General features: G+C 36.4%; 1 protein-coding gene across 3 annotated transcripts in view; it reads left to right on the forward strand.

Annotated features, from left to right (window-relative positions):
- Positions 1-18,038, forward strand: part of FBXL20 (F-box and leucine rich repeat protein 20) — a 66,212-nt gene that overhangs the window by 18,213 nt on the left and 29,961 nt on the right. For all 3 annotated transcript variants that reach the window (XM_079797439.1, XM_079797438.1, XM_079797440.1), the window contains exons 2-5: positions 9,823-9,884; positions 14,116-14,170; positions 16,653-16,727; positions 17,604-17,698. In XM_079797439.1, coding sequence (XP_079653565.1) covers positions 9,823-9,884; positions 14,116-14,170; positions 16,653-16,727; positions 17,604-17,698 — 287 coding nt within the window. The remainder of the gene's footprint in view (positions 1-9,822; positions 9,885-14,115; positions 14,171-16,652; positions 16,728-17,603; positions 17,699-18,038) is intronic.

The following is an 18,038-nucleotide window of genomic DNA, read 5'->3' on the forward strand; positions in this document are numbered from 1 at the left end:
AGGGAAAAGAGGTCATTGCCCTTGACTACATAGTCAGGTATTGCATGTTTTAAAAATTCTTGTGGCACCTCAGTTGAAAATCTCTGTTCTAGAAGATTCAGTAGAATATAGAGATAGGGAGGAATATATGGTGTTTTCCAAGTCCTTTTGTTGTGGTTGATTTTTTATATAAGAATTCAGTTATTATATGACATATTATAGAAACCTCCTGCCAGATATTTATCAATTAATTAATACCAGCCAAATATCTAGCTATATCATGTATCCTTTGTTTAACTGGCTTCTTTATAATTGCACCATCTTATTGTTCATATCTTGACCTAAGTTAATAGATTTCTTTGGTCCATTAACTTGGTATCACTTTTCCTAAATGACTTTCTTACTAAGGTATTCCCTTCCACTTTAAAAAAATCTATGTCCTAAAAAAATAAAAAAATAAATCCTTGTTCCAGTTTGATACATTGTGTTTTTTAGTTCCTTTTAAATCTAAAATATAATTTCTGGCATGCAGTTAGTATATCTCGGGTACTATGTACTTTATTTGTTTCTTATCTAAAACATGGGAATGCTTTTTTTTATGAATAAGTAACATGGCTACATTAAAATCCTATTGCTTTGGAAATATTTCCATAGCAGTAAGATGATTTAAAATGTGTGTGAGTGAATTGTAAAATTACTATCTGACATATGTCTTAGAAAATTCCACCAATTCTGCCAATTTTCAGTTTCTGGCACATTGGCTAGAATTTGTACATGAGGAAATCAAACCCTGCTTTCTCTTGATTTACCAATCCCTGTGGCATTTTGGAATATAAAATTCAGTTAAATGCCTGCTACTACTGCATCAAATCCCATAATGACTTGCAGTATTTACCTCTTAGTTCTTTTGTGTGTATGTAGATGGGGTGGGACTGGGGAAACTGGAGGAGGAGAGTGAAGGACATATAATTATATTGCTACTTTGAATTTTCAATTCTTTCCTTCCATTTCAAACTTAAAAAGAAGTTTTCAGTAGGGCATGGAAGATTTTGTCAACGAAAGAAATTCCAAACCTATAGAACATTAAAGAGTTTATTTCAGCCAAACTGAGGACATGCCTATAAGCAAGATCTCAAAATGCTCCAGAGAATGGCAGTTTTGTGGTTTTTAAAATACATTTGGAATCAGAGGAGGGAAGTAAGGAATCTATAATTGGATGAAGAGTAAAATGGAGAAGTAAAATACATTTACATTGCTGGTACAAGATAAAAAGGTTTACAGTGAATAGGGTGGTACATAGGCAATAAGATCATGTGCTCCCTTGAGGGTGGTTACACCTCAGAGGGATCTGAAAAAGGGATTACTCTGGCATTTCACAGTTATAACCTAGATGCACAAGAACAATGGGTAGGGCTTGCTTATGGCAAAGATAAGTCTTTACTAAAGAACTTATAAGCCTAGGGTGTGGCTACCCACCATGACCTTTCCAGTTTGGAATTTATGATCAGATCACTCTGTGAGGTTACTTCAGTCACTGCACTTGTCATATTTATTACATAGCCCCCTTTTTTCATTCACAATTTCTAGGAATGAGCATCACTCAAAATGAATTTCAGTCATATCCAGTGGTTCTTCAAGTTCATGGAGTCCTGGAATGTTGCTGTGTATAGTTAAAACTTAGTAGGTGACAGAGAATAGAATAAAAGTGTATACTTATTTTAGACTGAGAGCAAGGAAGTGGTAGTGGACATAGATTTTGGTTAAGTAAATAGAAGTCAGGATAAAAGAAAGCTTGGAATACTGAGGTAGATGTTAGAAGATGCCCAAAACAGAAAGTTTGACCTAGTAAGTACTGTGTGTTGTTTCCTAAATGTATCCCTTCCGTGGTTTTTATCTAGGGATTTCTTTCCTTTTTTTTTAGGGATTTCTTTCTTAGGACAAATCTTCTATATATATAAAAGGTTAAGTGACTGACCGTCGGTCTGACTGACTGACTAGCTGGCTGGTACATATGACGCGCACTGGCAATTTAAAAATAAACGTTGATGCATATAAAGCTCTCGCTGGTGCCACTTCTATTATAGAGAAAGGGCGAATAGCAATATTAAAATATTTTGTACTTTAATTTTGTAATACTATATTATATATACTATTTTGACATGTAATTTTTTTTGCAGAAATGTAATTACCGCATGAATCCTTCTTCTAATTAATTTCCTTTCAGTGTGCATGAATCTGTGTACCAGGCCACTAGTTTAGTCATAAGATGATAACACACTGGCAGTAGTTTCTTTTTTAAAAGCAGTTATGTTTCTGTTAGGGACAAGATGTTGGGTGGAGGAATTACAGACTTTTTTTTTAATGTTTATTTAGCAATGCAAAATGTTTTTCCTTTTAGATCCTGGCAAGAAAACCAACCAATCAGAAAAACATTTGGTGTTGGCTTAGCTAGGAAATGGCATAATCAGTAAAAATTACTTATAAAAAGTAAAAATAAAAAGTTTTTTAAAAAATCTTCTGCAGTTTTAACTTTAGATTTCTTTATAAAAATTTATCCTTAATCTATCCCTAAAATTTTCCGCCCACTGAAAGATTTGACTTATATTGGGTTACCTTTGTATGTCTTAAATTTTTAAAAAAATATATTTTTACTGATTTCAGAGAGGAAGGGGGAGAGAGAGAGAGATAGAAACATCAATGAGAGAATCATTGATCGTTGCCTCCTGTACTCCCCCCCCCCCCCCCCAACCTCCCACTGAGGACCGAGCCGCAACCTGGGCATGTGCCCTTGACCGGAATCGAACCAGGGACCCTTTAGTCCGCAGGCTGACGGTCTGTTCACTGAGCCAAACCAGCTAGGGCTGTATGTCTTAAATTTTATTCAAATCCATGAAATTTAGATCATGAGTCAAACTTTTTATTTTTATTTATTTATTTATTTAAAATATTTTTCGTGATTTCAGAGAGGAAGGGATTGAGAGAGAATCATTGATTGGCTGTTGCTGCCTCCTGCACGCCTCACTCTGGGGATCGAGCTTACAGCCTGGGCCTATGCCCTGACCAGGAATCGAACCGTGACCTCCTGGTTCATAGATCCACACTCAACCACTGAACCATGTCGGCTGGGCTCAGTGAAATAAGTTCAGACGGACAGATCTCAGAGGGGAGAGAGGTGGAGGGAATGGGAAGAGATTAACCAAAGAACACATGCATAACACATGGACACAGACAGTAGTGTGGGAAGACCTGGGGTGGGGTAGGGCTAGATGGAGAGGGCCAACGGGGGGATGATTGGAGGACATCTGTAATGCTGTCAACAATAAAAAACAAAACATTATGCAGTGTAAAGGAAGCCAGATGAAAGATAACATTTTCTGTTTCCTTTTTTTTAAATGTCCAGAAAAGGAAAGTCTACAGAGCCAGAAAGCAGATTAGTGGTTGCTTGAGGTTAGAGATCAGCACAGGGATTGATTGCAAAGGAGTATGAGGGATATTTTGGGGGGGGGGGGTGGTGGAAATTCATCAAAGTGAATTATGATGGTTGCACACAAATTACTGAAGTGTACATTTAAAGCCAATAAGTGTTGTATGTGAATTATACCGTAACAAAACTGTTTAAAAGTGCTATATGCAGGTGAAATTCCATGATGGTGAAACGTAGCAATTATAACTTATAAAACAAATTTAATGTAGTTCATGTCCTTTTAAATAAATGGGGCAAAAGCTGAGTCTCCAGATTTACATCTCTTCATATAATTTAAGTATTTGTAAAGATACTCAATCTGTTACTGTGCTGGTGTCATTTGCATCTTATTTACTAAATTTAATGTAACATTTAGTTGGTCACTGGTATTCTGAGCTTTGGGGTGAATTGGAGTTTCATAGGAGAAGGAACCAAGCACATCCGGTTAGGCAGATTGGGAAAGACTTCATGGCATAGAGAGCATGTCAATCGCCTCTCTGCCTTTTGGCTAAGATCAAGTGCATAGAGAGCATGTCCAGTGGACATTACTCTATTTCTGTTGACAGATTAGGCAAGTTTGGTTGTACAGGTACTTTAGAGAAAATAACATGAGCAAAAGCACAGAGCCTGTTTGAGGAGAAGCAAGTGGTCCTTAAGTTCTACTTTATTTCTGTTTTTCTCCTATTGGTTATAATTTACTATATATAATTAAAAGTTGTGAATTATTAAATGGACCATTATTTTATAAACCACAAAAAAAGCTTTAGATTTTAATTTTAAGATACTTCCAGAATTGTTACAATGAAAAAAATACCTTAAAATTTTTTTAATTGTGAAACACATATAAGCATAAAATTTGCCATAATTTATTTTTTGTTAATCCTCACCAGAGGATTTTTTCCCCATTGTTTTGTTTGTTTGTTTGTTTTATATAGAGAGAGAGTGAAAGGGAACGGGGAGGAAGGGAGAGAAACATCGATGTGTCTTTCTCACATTGATTGGTTGCTTCCAGCACAGGTGGGGAGGGAACCCACAACTGAACCTGCGACCCTTCAGTCCTCGGGCAGACGTCCCAACTGCTGTGCCAACCCTGCCAGGGCCATCTTCATCATTTATAAGTGTACAATACACTCACAATGTTGGGCAGCCGATCTCCAGAACTCTTTTCACTTTGCAAAAACAAAATGTATGTTTTTAAAATCTAAAAGTGTATTCATAAATTTAGCTGCATGTATCAGAGATTCAAATTAAAAGTGGCTTAAATAGTTTATTTTGACTTCATATAAAGCCCAGAGTCATGGTGTCTCTACAGTCATCATCAGGCTTTTTCTAGTTTTCTGCTTATTTTTAAAACGGCCTTCATCGTTATGATAGAAGACCGAGTTCAGTCATCCTAACATTTCAAGCAGTGTGATTGAAGCAGTAAAGAAGGGGCATACCTTCTCTTTTTAAGGACACTCCAGAAATTGCAAACATCACTTTTCCTTACATTCTGTTGGCCAGAACTTAGTAACCTGGCCTTATCTAGCTGCAAAGGAAATAGTCTTTTTCCCACACTGCCCTGTGCTAGCCAAAAATTGGGAGTTCTGTTACTCTAAAAGAGGAAAATGGATATTGGGAGATAACTAGTATTCCCTGCCAAAATACTCATTAAAATTTGTATTTCTTAGAAAGCTTTCATAAAATAGATCAGATCTTTTAATATCTTTTGGAGTTGGTAACTATACTCTTAATTAAATTATCAGCAGGGGTCACTGTTGAGCAAGTATTTATTTTTCCTTTGTTCAACCTGTCATTTCTCTCCCAGATCCTGGATTTAAAACTTCTTGAACTGGTTTCCTGGGTCTTGTTTGTGTGCTAATAAGCACTTAAATTCATTATGTTAGTAGACTAATCCCAAAAATGTGCCAAAGTAAGATTTAAAAACTGATCAGAGTGCTCCTATGGCAGCACATGTACTAAAATTGGAATGATACAAATTAGCATGGCCCCTGAACAAGGATGACATGCAAATTTGTGAAGCATTTCATATTTTTTATTTCAGACTTATTAAAATAATAAATCTCAAAAAACTGATCAAAAGGTTAAATTAACAAAAAATGCTTCTTACCATTCAGGAACTCTATTAGATGATGTAATTATAATTTGTAATTTAAAGTTCTATTTTTCAGCTCTGTAATTATAGAAAAACAATTACAGTGTTATGCAAAGCAACAATAAGTGCTAATGTTTGACAAACCAAGTCACTTATTTAAGTGGTTTTTTAAATTTAAGAATGTCCTATCCTAGAAGAAGGGCTATAGCCATGTCTCTGCTTTTTTAAGAGATTGGAGTCCTATCTTGAAACATATAGCGAGAGAACAATTTAGTTGCTCTCATGTTTTCCTCTCTGACTACATCCTTGTAATTGTTTGTGGATAGATTATAAAAATACATAATGGTATATCCCCATCTATAATAATAAAAGCATAATATGCTAATTAGACTGGATGTTCTTCTGGACGAAGCCGGGGGTGCGAGGGCCAAGCCCCTTGCACGAATTTCGTGCATCAGGCCTCTAGTGTTAATATAAAACCAGATTACCTAAGGTCAAATGTTTGAACAGTCACTTCCTCTACAACAGTTATAGCTTAAACCCTTCACAAATTTGTTGTAATTCATTATAGTTTTGACATCCTTTGTATTTTGCATGAGAAACCTAGAGTTTGGATTCAACGGAAATATTATTAAAGTATCTAAAACATGTATTCGATTGTGTCTGTGAAACATTTATTTTTACAAATAATATGATCAACTAGCAGAAGCCATTTGGTTTTCCTAGAAAACATCTAAAATTATTGTATATCTGCCTCTAGAATTATTTTCTAAACTCCATTGCTGTGTCACTTAAATAGTAAAATAATTCTGATTATCTGTGAGAACTACTTTCTTGAGTTCTGAGATCCTCAATCTACTTTATCTGGTCAATTGTTTCTCAAACTTAAGGAAGCATCAGTATCACCTTGAGGGCTTGTTAAATACAAATTGCCCCTCTTTCCCTTCACCTCCTCCCCACCCCAGTTGCTGATTCTATAGGTCTGGAGTACAGCCCAAGAATTTGCTTTTCTAACAAGGCCCCCTTTTGATACTGATGCTGCTGGTCAGGTGACCACAATTGTGAACCACTGATCTTAGCCTTTCTTGCAAACTTGGAGTAGGGTCCATATGTGCAGTAGAATGATAAGGGAAATATAAATCTGGACAGATGTCCTATACATCTGGTGTTTCCAGATCCTCTCAGGATACTGTGTATTCTTTTTTCCCTTCACATACCTTCATGTTCCCACAGAGACAACAGCATTCGGTTTGTATAGACTGAAGCAAGGAAAACGATCAGCAGCTGTATGTGAATTTTGTTCCTTGTTATAATTAGAGTTGTAGAAAAGGAGAGATGATTTTTTTTAAATGCCTTCCACCGATGGGTAGATATTGTTGGAAAGCAGATAATTTTTTAAAAATAATTCTTTATTGTTGGAAGTATTACATGTGTCACCTTCCTCCTCCCCCCCCCCCCATCAGCCCCCTTCTGCCCGCCCCAGGCCCTCACCACCCCATTGTCTGTGTCCATGGGCCATGCATATATGCATACAAGGTCCTTGGTTGATTACCTTCCGCCCACCCACCCTCCCCTGCCTTCCCTCGGAGATTCCATACTCTCTTCCATAGGAAAGCAGATTATTCTTTAATATCAGATAATTTTCTAAAACATGTAATTGTCAGGCAATAGCATTACTTTTATTTTTAATCCTCATTGGTGGATATATTTTTATTGATTTTTAGAGAGCAAGGAAGTGGGGGGAAGAGAGAGAGAGAGAAACATTGATTGATTGCCTCCCGTACCCACCCCAACCGGGGATGAAACCCGAAACCTTTTGGTATACTGGACAATGCCCCAACCAGTGGAGCCATGCAGCCAGGGCAATAACATTACTTTTATTATAAGACTAGAGGCCCAGTGCATGGATTTGTGCATCAGTGGGGTCCCTAGGCCTGGCCTGCAGGGATCGGGCTAAAACCGGCTCTCCAACATCCCCCCAAGGGGTCCTGGATTGCAAGAGGGCAGTTCTTGGGTGACGCACTCTGGAATTGGGCTCCCTCCTCTCTGGTTCCGGGTGTGGCACCCGAGAACCGCAGCTGCCAAATCACCACAGCTCTGCAGCTCCTGCATTGAGCATCTGCCCCCCTGGTGGTCAGTGTGCATCATAGGTACCAGTCGGAGCGTCTGCCCCCTGGTAGTCATTGCGTGTCATAGCTACCAGTTGGACGGTTGCTTAGGCTTTTATATATACAGGTAGTGTTTGCTGCACTGAAGCTTAGTAGTTAAACCAACTGTTACCAAGTCCTTAGCCTGGGAAAAGAAGGAAAGTCTATTAGTTATCATTGGACTTCTCAGCAGAAACTCTGCAAGCTAGAAGAGAGTAGAACCAAATATTCAAACTACTTGAAAGAGAAATTACTAGCCATGAATAATATATCCAGCAAAGTTATCCTTTAGATATGAAGAAGAAATGAAGACTTTCCCAGACATACAGAAGATGAGGGAATTTATCACCAGAAGCCTTCCAATGCAGGAAATACTCAAGGGGGATATTGTACCTGAAACAAAGAACAAAATGTCCCAAAACTACAAGTAAGATCACCAACAAACTTACAGCATAAACAGGGATAATTTGTGACAACAGAAACATAAAAGGGATGGATAAAGGACTGAATTTGCAAAGGAGAATGGAGCCCAAATGCACTCAAAAGAAAAAGGACTGCTGTATACATGACACTTCTTTTTCATAAACTTAATGGTAAATACACTCACACACACACACAAACTGAGACATAACTTAAAAAAAGAGGAAACAGATGAAAGAAGTATGGAATACCACCAAATAAAGCAGCAATCAGAAACACAAAGGAAAAAGAACCAATGTAGGCACAGAGCTACCAGAAAACAAAAGATAAAATGGCTATAGGAAATCCTCATATATCAGTAATTACCCTAAATATTAATGTACTGAATTCACCAATAAAAAGGCACAAAGTAACAGATTGGATCAAAAAACAAAATCCAACCATATGCTGCCTTTAGGACACAAATCTAAGCTTCACCCACAAAAATAGGTTCAAAATGATTCTCTAAGCAAATAGCATCCACAGAAAAGCAGGTGTAGCCATACTTATATCTAACAAAATTAAAATCCTTCTTTTCTCCTTTTTTTTTTTTTTCATTTTCACTGCTCCTGGAACCTTAGAGAGACCTGCATCATATTTTACTTGAACTATAATGTCAGTATATTCTTAGCTTATCCCCTTCCTAGTCCAGAGTTTAATTTCTTTAGGTTTCTCTTTTCAAAAGGATTGTTTAGATGTCTGAGATTGAGGGGAAAGTATATTCACTACTTCCCTACCTCTTCAAATTCTCCTCAATTACTTCTACTTTGTTATTTTTATTTTATTTTTTATTATTATTTCAGAGAAGGGAGACGGGGCGGGGGGGGGGGGGGGAAGAAAGATAGAAACATCAATGCTGAGAGAGAATCATCGATCAGCTGCCTCCTGCGCGCCCCACACTGGGAATTGAGCCCACAACCCGGGCATATGCTCTGACCAGGAATCAAACAGTGATCTCCTGGTTCATAGGGTGCCGCTCAACCACTGAGCCACCCTGGCTGGGCACCTTAATGGCATTTTAATTTTTTTAAAGTGTTTATTTTAGCCAAACTGGTGACATATAGCAGAGAGCAAAATCTCAAATGCTCCTGAATGGCTTTTTAAAAAAAACATTTTTATTGATTTTAGAGAGGAAAAGAGAGGGGGGGAGAGAGAGAGAGAGAGAGACATCGAGACATCGACATCAATGATGGGAGAGACGACATTGATCTGCCTCCTGCACACCCCCACTGGGGATCAAGCCTGCAACCCAGGCATGTGCCCTTGACCGGAATCAAACCTGGGACCCTTCAGTCCATAGGCTGACACTATCCACTGAGCCAAACAGGCTGGGGCCTTAATGGCATTTTAAAATGGTCATTCTGTAGTGATGTGGTTTAAGCAGTAAACCTTTTGTAATTCATTTTTCTTAAATGTAAAATGAAGATAAGGGGTAATGTGAAGATTCAGTACATTAATACATGAAACTAACTGTTATAGTTCAAAATTTCTAAAGACGGAACAAATTAAGTATCTCAAAGATGTTTTTCAACCTAAAGAATCTCTGAAAATATGACTGTGGCTTTATAATACCCACTATACTTATTCACCTCTCTCCTAAGAGGATTACCTCTAAACTGTTGAGTTGAGCATAATAAAATGTTAGGTATAACACTTGACACAGTATTTTGTTTTTACAGATGTTCTCAAATAGTGATGAAGCTGTAATCAATAAAAAGCTTCCCAAAGAACTCCTATTACGGTAAGTCTGAATGCCAATTTTATGTTTGTGTGTGTGTGTATCATATTTATCTATTTAAAAATTTGTCCTTTTCCTATAAGTAATATTTGGATTATCTGAATTTATAAATTTATTGATTTTTTAAAAATAATCTTGTCTTTTCTAGATATAAATATTTTTGAATGTTTAATCTAGAAAATTTTCTCCTACCCAATTTGTACCTATATGTAATTTTGTTTTCTCATTTTCTCTTTGCCCTATTCTTGTAGATAATGTAAGAGATAGCATATTTTAGTCTAGTTTAGTACTGATTTTTTTTGAAGAGTGATTTTAATCTATCCCTTCCCCACATTCATGTTTGCAACAAAATATTACATATACTGAGGTGCTATATAGAAGAGTTACAACCCTTTATTTTACTGATAGACAGGCAAAAGCTATTTGAGACTCTTTCTTTTCCTATATTGCACTTATAATTTTACCTTTCTTACTTTTAATGTTTAGAAAGTACATTTGGGGTCACCCATAACATAAAACACACAGCTCCTGGTTTACATACCTGACTCAGAAATCACCTAGGAAGAAACAGGCATTAGGGAAGTTATTTTCAGTACCCATTATTTGGGCACTTAGTCACACCATTTTTTGTTCACTTATGTGAAATATCGTGACTGAGAAAGAAAGGTATATTCTCACTTGCAGTTGTAAGAAGTTGTTATTTGTGCTTAAAGGTATCACTTCTTGCTCTTAGCTTGCTACAAAGGCTAGTCAGCCCATAACCAGCCCGTCCCTGCTTCAGGATTTGTATGTCTTAAGTCCTCAACTATATTGTAAGATCCCTGTAAACAGGGACTACCTATATATATAAAAGCCTAAGCGACCATTCGACCGTTCGACTGTCTGACCGGTAGCTATGACGCGCACTGACCACCAGGGGAGCAGATGCTCAGCGCAGGAGCTGCCAAGCTGCGGTGACTTGGCAGCTGCGGTTCTCAGGTGATGCACCCGGAACCAGAGAGGAGGGAGCCCGATTCTGGGGTGCATCACCCGAGAACCGCCCTCTCACAATCCAGTCCCTCACGGGATGTTGGAGAGCTGGTTTCGGCCCGATCCCTGCAGGCCAGGCCGAAGGACCCTGGGCCTCTAGTGTCCTATAAATATTTATGTAGTACCTTACACATTGGAGATACTAAGAAAAAATAACGGAATTGAACTTTCAGTGGGTTTTTCCCTGGAAGCATTGCCTGTGTACATGCTGGTTGACTAGTTTAAATTAATAGCAATACACCCTTGACTGCCCAGGGCCATTGGAGAATATACAATCCTGAATATATTGAGTAATATCTTGAGTATCCCTCAAATTTCAGCTATATATTTCTAGATAGGTTATGTTCTTAACTGCTGTTGTGAGCTGAGTGTACTAAGTCATTCTTTAGTTTTTTTTATAATGACATTTATTTGAACGCTCAGTTTTACATTGTACTATTGTAGTTTACCTTAAGACTCACTAAGATTTAGGGAAATTACTTGACTCCTTGTTAACTGGCCACACCATATATGGTAATGTTTTTCTGTTTTTGCCATGAAACCCAAATTTCTTACTATGGCCTACAAGACCCCTCATGATCTGGCATTATAGTTTAAATTGGCTGCTTTCTAACCTAAACAGGGAACCTAACTAGCACATATAATAAGATTTCTGTGAGGAAATGAGCTTAAGTTCCAAACAGTCGATTCTGTACTTCCTGATGGGAACAAGTCCCTTCCTAAGTTGGAGACAGAGTGAAATTGATAATCTGAGAAGGAAGGAAATGACTAGATACCATAAAACATACTACTTATGAACTTATATTCATAAGTAGTATGTTTTATGGTATCTAGTTTTTTATATAAAACATAGGTTTTATGGTATGCTTTATGGTATCTAGTTTTTTATATAAAACATAGGTTTTGTTTAAAGCATTAAGACAAATAGAAAAGAGGCTTTTTTGATATCTTTGACATTGCACCAGATAACAGATCAATATAAATGTTAATAAATTCAATCTGGGTATTTGTAATTTATTGAATGTGATATTTCCTAAAGTTTAAATTTTGTTTAAAGTGTACAGGGCATGACTAGAAACAACAGATGCCCTGGGAAGGAAAACTGGATAACTGGAAGATAGGAATAAAAGGAAAGCTTACTTTTTATTAGGCTTTTTTGTACTTTTAGCTATTCTTATTTGAACTCTTCATTTTGAAATAGTGGCATACTTACAAAAAGCTACAAAAATAGTTTTGAGAATACCCTTCCCTAAGAACTAAAATTTTATATAATTAAACAATACAGTTATCAAAATTAGGATATTAATATTGATATAGTACTCTTAACTATTCTACAGACCTATTCAGATTCCTCAGTTGTCCCAATAATATCTTTTATTCTGGCCCAGGATCCATTCCAGGATTAGACATTCCATTCAATTGTCATGTCTGCTTAGTTTTCTTTAATCTGGGGCAGTTCCTTAGTCTTTCTATTGTTTTCATAATCTTGATACTTTTGAACTGTTATTTTATAGACTCCCTCAATTTGGCTTTGTCTGGTGTTTCCTTATGATTAGGTTATGCACTTTGACAGGTATATTACAAAAATGGTGTTGTGCCCTTCTCCGTGTATCATAATAGGAGGCACATAAGTTAATATGCTTATTACTGGTGATGTTAACTTCGATCACTTAGTTAAGATAGTATTTTTCTGTTTCTCCACTATGAAATTATTTTTCTTTGTTATTGATAAATATCTTGTGGGGAGAGGTTTGAGACTATGTAAGTGTTCTGTTAAAATACAGTTTAAGGCCTAGCTGTTGTTACTCAGCGGTTAGAGTGTCAGCCCCTCACACTGAAGGGTCTCAGGTTCGATTCCTGGTCAAGGGCACATACCAGAGTCCCGGGTTGGCTCCCCAGGCCTACTGGGTGCATGCGGGAGGCAACCAATCAATGTGTCTGTCTCACATTGTTATTTCTCTTTCTCCCTCCCTCTCTCCCACTTTCTCTAAAAATATCTTTGTGTGAGGATTTTAAAAAAAACACAGTTTAATAAATATTATACAGCATTTGGTTTGGTTAGATTTTAAGTTACATATTACATCATTGATTCCAGCATATATTAATTTACTCGGAGGACAATTGTGTTCTTAGGACCCTACTATTTACTTGTAAATGCAAGGCCACAGCCAAGTTATCAGTGAATTAAGTAAGTGTTCTTGTTTCCTCTTAACTTTAACTTACTGATTCTCTTCCTTCCCTTTTAAAACAAAGTTTATTATTAATGTGGTAGCAAGCTGGAATCCACTGTTTGCATAATGTGAAATCAGTTAGCAGAATTGACTGTACTCTCTTTCAGAGCAGAGCCATATGCATTTATTTAGGAGTGCCTCTTGATAAATGAATGTCAGTGTTTATAACACAAAGAGTCTTGTGTATTTTCCAACAGCTACTGTAAAGTGACTTGTTCCTCAGAGATTTTCTCTGAAGATGATATTGATAACTGTAAAAGTGACATGAAGGATAAGACTGCTTGAGCCCACACATGCCCTTTTAGCTATGAAGCAAGTGCAGTTTCAGAATGAGGATTATTATTACTTATAAGAATCTAAAATATTTTTCATTTTTTCAACTGTTGTAAGTGTTGGGACATAATTATCATGTAATATATACTATGTATGTGTGAGATGGTAGAAGAGGGGAGTGAGGGAAAGATCAGAGAGAGATTATTGTTTCCCCTTTTGTGAACAGAGACAAAAAGTGCTTTTTAAAAATATTTTTTTATTGATTTCAGAGAGGAAGGGAGAGGGAGAAAGAAATAGAAACAACAATGATGAGAGAGAATCATTGATCAGTTGCCTACTGCACACCCCCACGGGGATTAAGCCCACAACCAGGGCATGTGCCCTGAGCAGGAATCGAACCATGACCTCTTGGTTCATAGATCAGTGTTCAACCACTGCCAACTGGGTGACAAAAGATCTTTGATTCAGTTGTACTACAAGATTTTAGGCTCAAGGTTTTTTGTGGGGGTTTTTTTTGTGTAGTATATAGTATTGTAGTTTAGGATTTTTCCCCCCTAACCCTAAATGTCATTTGTAATATTCTTTATTTTGGAGAATTTATAAGCTTTGCACATACAGTCCATTATTAAGTTGGATGGGCAATATTATTTTTGTAAATTGCTCTACTTTATCTTATAATAAAGTTGTCTATCTCTTTTTAGGATATTTTCTTTTCTGGATGTTGTTACCTTATGTCGCTGTGCTCAGGTCTCCAGGGTAAGAATGCTTGACATAATTAGAGGGGTACCCCTTCCTGACACTGATAATATCAGCTTCTGTAGTAGGGAAAACTATCTACTTTAGATGTTAGTTGAATGTTGTGTTTCAAAGGATGTTGTTTCACCCATGGCATACCCAAACCTATGTAATTCTACAATTCTACTACATGTACCATCTTGACTATTTGTATAATACAAACAGAGGAAACATTTTCAGGAAAAGATATTAAACATACGAATTAAAAGATTGGTCTCTACTTAGAATTTTAATAAAATAGTGTTTCATTATGTTTTCCTAGTTAATTTTATACACACATATACATATGGAAGGCTCTTGAGGTCTGATTCGCATGTCAACTCCCCTTATTTTTTTCTCTCAAAAGGTAATAGCTAGTTGTTGTTTTTTAATTGTAGAGCAAACCAGATTAGATTCCATTCTCAAAGTCAGTTTTTACATTATACTTAATTATCCATTTTTGCCAGTTGACTTGCCATGATAAAACAGTGAAACATCATAATCTTATTGGCTGCCACTAATATAAAGAATAGAAACTCTTTTGTGGAAAAACTGCTTTATGAACCATTCCTAGTCTCTATTGTAATACAGATATATAATAATTAACCTACTAAAAGGAGTGTGTACTTAGAATTATCATCTTTTTATAAACTGGACAATGGTACAATCCTAGGTCCTGGATATGTAATAACGGTTATGTCATAGAATCAAGTATTGTGTTTATCTTTATCGGCAGACCTAGGTTTTTCTTCAAATTGCCAACACCACTCTCATCAAACAAAACACAAAACTTGCCATAGAAAATTCACTTTGTCCTGCTATCTTTAATGTAATTTCTGCATCCTAAAAGCCATACACTAAATCTGTGCATCAGCTATTTTTGAAACAGTCAGTAGTGTTTTGATGATTTATGACATGTTTGTCCCTGGTACTTGAGTGACATGGCTTTTTGTCTCCATATGAAGCTGGGGTCATCATTGAGAAACAAAATACTCAGACCAGTCTCTAAACTGTTTACTAGTTTACTAAGTTACTGCATCTAATCTTAGCAATGTTGACTTGAGTGAATTTTAATTGTTTTCACTTGCAGGTTTTTCTTCCCTCTTAATATGTTTTAATTTAAAAGAAGTAAAGCACAATGCCAATTTTCAGTAAATCTGGATAGTTAGTACATCAGTAGTTACCTTATCATTCTCTGTACTTGAAGTATTTAATTTGTGTTTTTTTTTTTAAAAAGACTCTGGAAGGAAACCAGTCATTCTGAATTTCAGTCTCAGTTTGGCATGTTTCCTGTTGCTAGAGAAAGTATAGTGTAAGGACATGGGAAATATCAAACCAAATCAGTATATTTAGCCCAAGAATCTAGTAAACATATGAACTTTAAAAGTTTGATCTGTTATCTCCCATAACTAGCCATTTAAGAAACCATTGGAAAAATATGAAGCTACAAAAAGAAAAGTAACATTGAACTCCCGAGAAAACCTTAAAAGATTTCTAGAATAATAACTTTGTTTACTTTCATACCCCTGACTTATTTCTTGCTGATTGTGTGACAGTTATCCTGGGGTCAATAAGTGTATCCACAATTTTTAAAAATTTCAGTATAAATCTATGTCTGGAATGTTTATAGTAAGAGATGATATTCTAAGTTTATAGCTCAACAATATATTAAGACTTGTGTTTACACTTTAAACTCAATAGGGAAAACTTTTAAAGACTTTTTTATTAAAATACAACAGATTAACTCTAAATCTTTTTCCACCTGATCCTGAAAAGTTGAAAAGCTTAGAAACTTTCTTACCTCCCTTTAGCTTACTGAAGAAATGTATGAGAAGTCTTTAAACTTTCACTGTTTTGCAGTGATCACTGAATTAAGTTAGAGGGAAAGGTGACCAATCGAAAAACATGCCTGAGTGAGCAAATTGGTCTCAAGGAAAGCATTAAGGCTCTATCAGGTATACAGAGAAATTACGCTGTCTTTTCAAAGTCCCAGGTTACCATATCACAGTTTCAAGTCTGACCAAGTGATGCTATGGATAGCAAATAGGTATTGAACATAGCAATATTCATTATACGGTCCTCTTTCTTTGGTTTCACCCTCATCTTGATCCTTGTGGAGAGAGAGAGTAATGGGCTTACTTTTCATTAGCTGAACTATCTCTTTAGGATGAGAAACTAGAATCTTCCAGTTAGAAAACAGTTTCTGGCTATGATATATACTGCATCCTGTTCTTTCCCCAAGCTCCTAAAATCTATTGTAGCTCTACCCACTCATTTATGAGATATTCTCATTGGAGAGTAAAGTATGAATAAGAAGGCAGACTTATTGGGTGTTAATAGTGGGGACTGAGAAATGTTTCCGTCAATTTCAATCATTAGTACAATAAATTGTGAACACGAATATTGCTGGGTTTTCTCCTTTGTTCCAGCTCCTGCTCATTCTGTCTCTTTTTCTTCTAAATAGGCCTGGAATGTTCTGGCTCTAGATGGCAGTAACTGGCAGCGAATTGACCTGTTCGATTTCCAGAGGGATATTGAGGTATAATTATGTGGTGTGTAGCCCCATTTCTCTTGTTAGGATATAATTACAGCATGGAACAGATTAGTGCAACCATATAAATCTTCTTTCCCTAGAGAGACAAAGTATTAATTTTGGTGCATATGAACTTCATGGGAGCTTGTAATGTTCCCACGAACTTATTCTTTGAGTCTTTGCGAATGAACAGAATTATTTGAAATAATACTATTTGTATTAATAGGACAAAATTTTTTTTGTGTGGTGAAAATATGAGCCTGTATTTGCTCATTTTAAGGAAGTCTTTTTATATTTATTGAAGAATCAGTTAACTTGTTGGGGTATGATATTTGTATATATAAAAGGCTAATATGCAAAGTGTCCCCGCACGAGTTCTATCACTCACTATGATGTGCGCTGACCACGAGGGGGTGGCGCAGAACAAAGGAAGGCCCCAGCCGGCAGCCAGGGAAGGGAGGCCCTGGCCAACAGCCAGAAGACCCTGATCGGCCCTGATCGCTGACCAGGCCTAGGGACTCTATCCGTGCATGAATTTTGTGAACTGGGCCTCTAGTATACACATAAGACCTTACATAGACATAAACCTTAACATAGGCATAAGAGAACTATAGAGCACCGTTTCCTCAAATAGAGAATATCTTTCAAATTGAGTGAAATAAATAGCTATATAGGGTTTGTTTAGGCATGTTTCAAGTAGATGCGATAATCAGGAAAGCTTTTTCACAGTAAGTTGAAATTCTCCTATTGCATTAATAACTAATTCTTTAAAATGAATAGAAGCCTCTTCTTTATGTTTGTAAATTATTTAAAATGAGTTTGTATTCTTTTCAAAATCAATGTGATGACTTATCTTTTTGTTTACCTGTCTATATTTTTCAGGGCCGGGTAGTGGAGAATATTTCAAAAAGATGTGGGGGCTTTTTACGAAAGTTAAGTCTTCGTGGGTGTCTTGGAGTAGGAGACAATGCATTAAGGTAAGAACATAACTATTGATTAACTGATCTTCCGTAACTGAAGTAAAGAAAGCATCATCTCATCCAAAAAAGGTTAAAATGGTTTTAAGCTTTTTATAAAGAAAGTTGTTGCTTTCTTTAAGCTATTCTGAACTCAAACACACATACATTGCTTATAGCACAAAGATATTCAGTAGTGGGATATAGGGTTTTGAGAATAAAACAAGAACCAGTGTCCCCTCCAAAAAAAGCCAAATTCCCCATATCATAAATAGTTCTTTTGAAGCCTTGAGTAAATTTTGGGTTTTGTTTTGTTGTTTTTTTCTCAAAGTTAAGGTAATTTTAACATTGGTTGACAAAA

The sequence above is a fragment of the Cnephaeus nilssonii genome (genome assembly GCF_951640355.1).
Source record: "Cnephaeus nilssonii genome assembly, chromosome: 19".
Lineage (NCBI taxonomy): Eukaryota > Metazoa > Chordata > Mammalia > Chiroptera > Vespertilionidae > Cnephaeus > Cnephaeus nilssonii.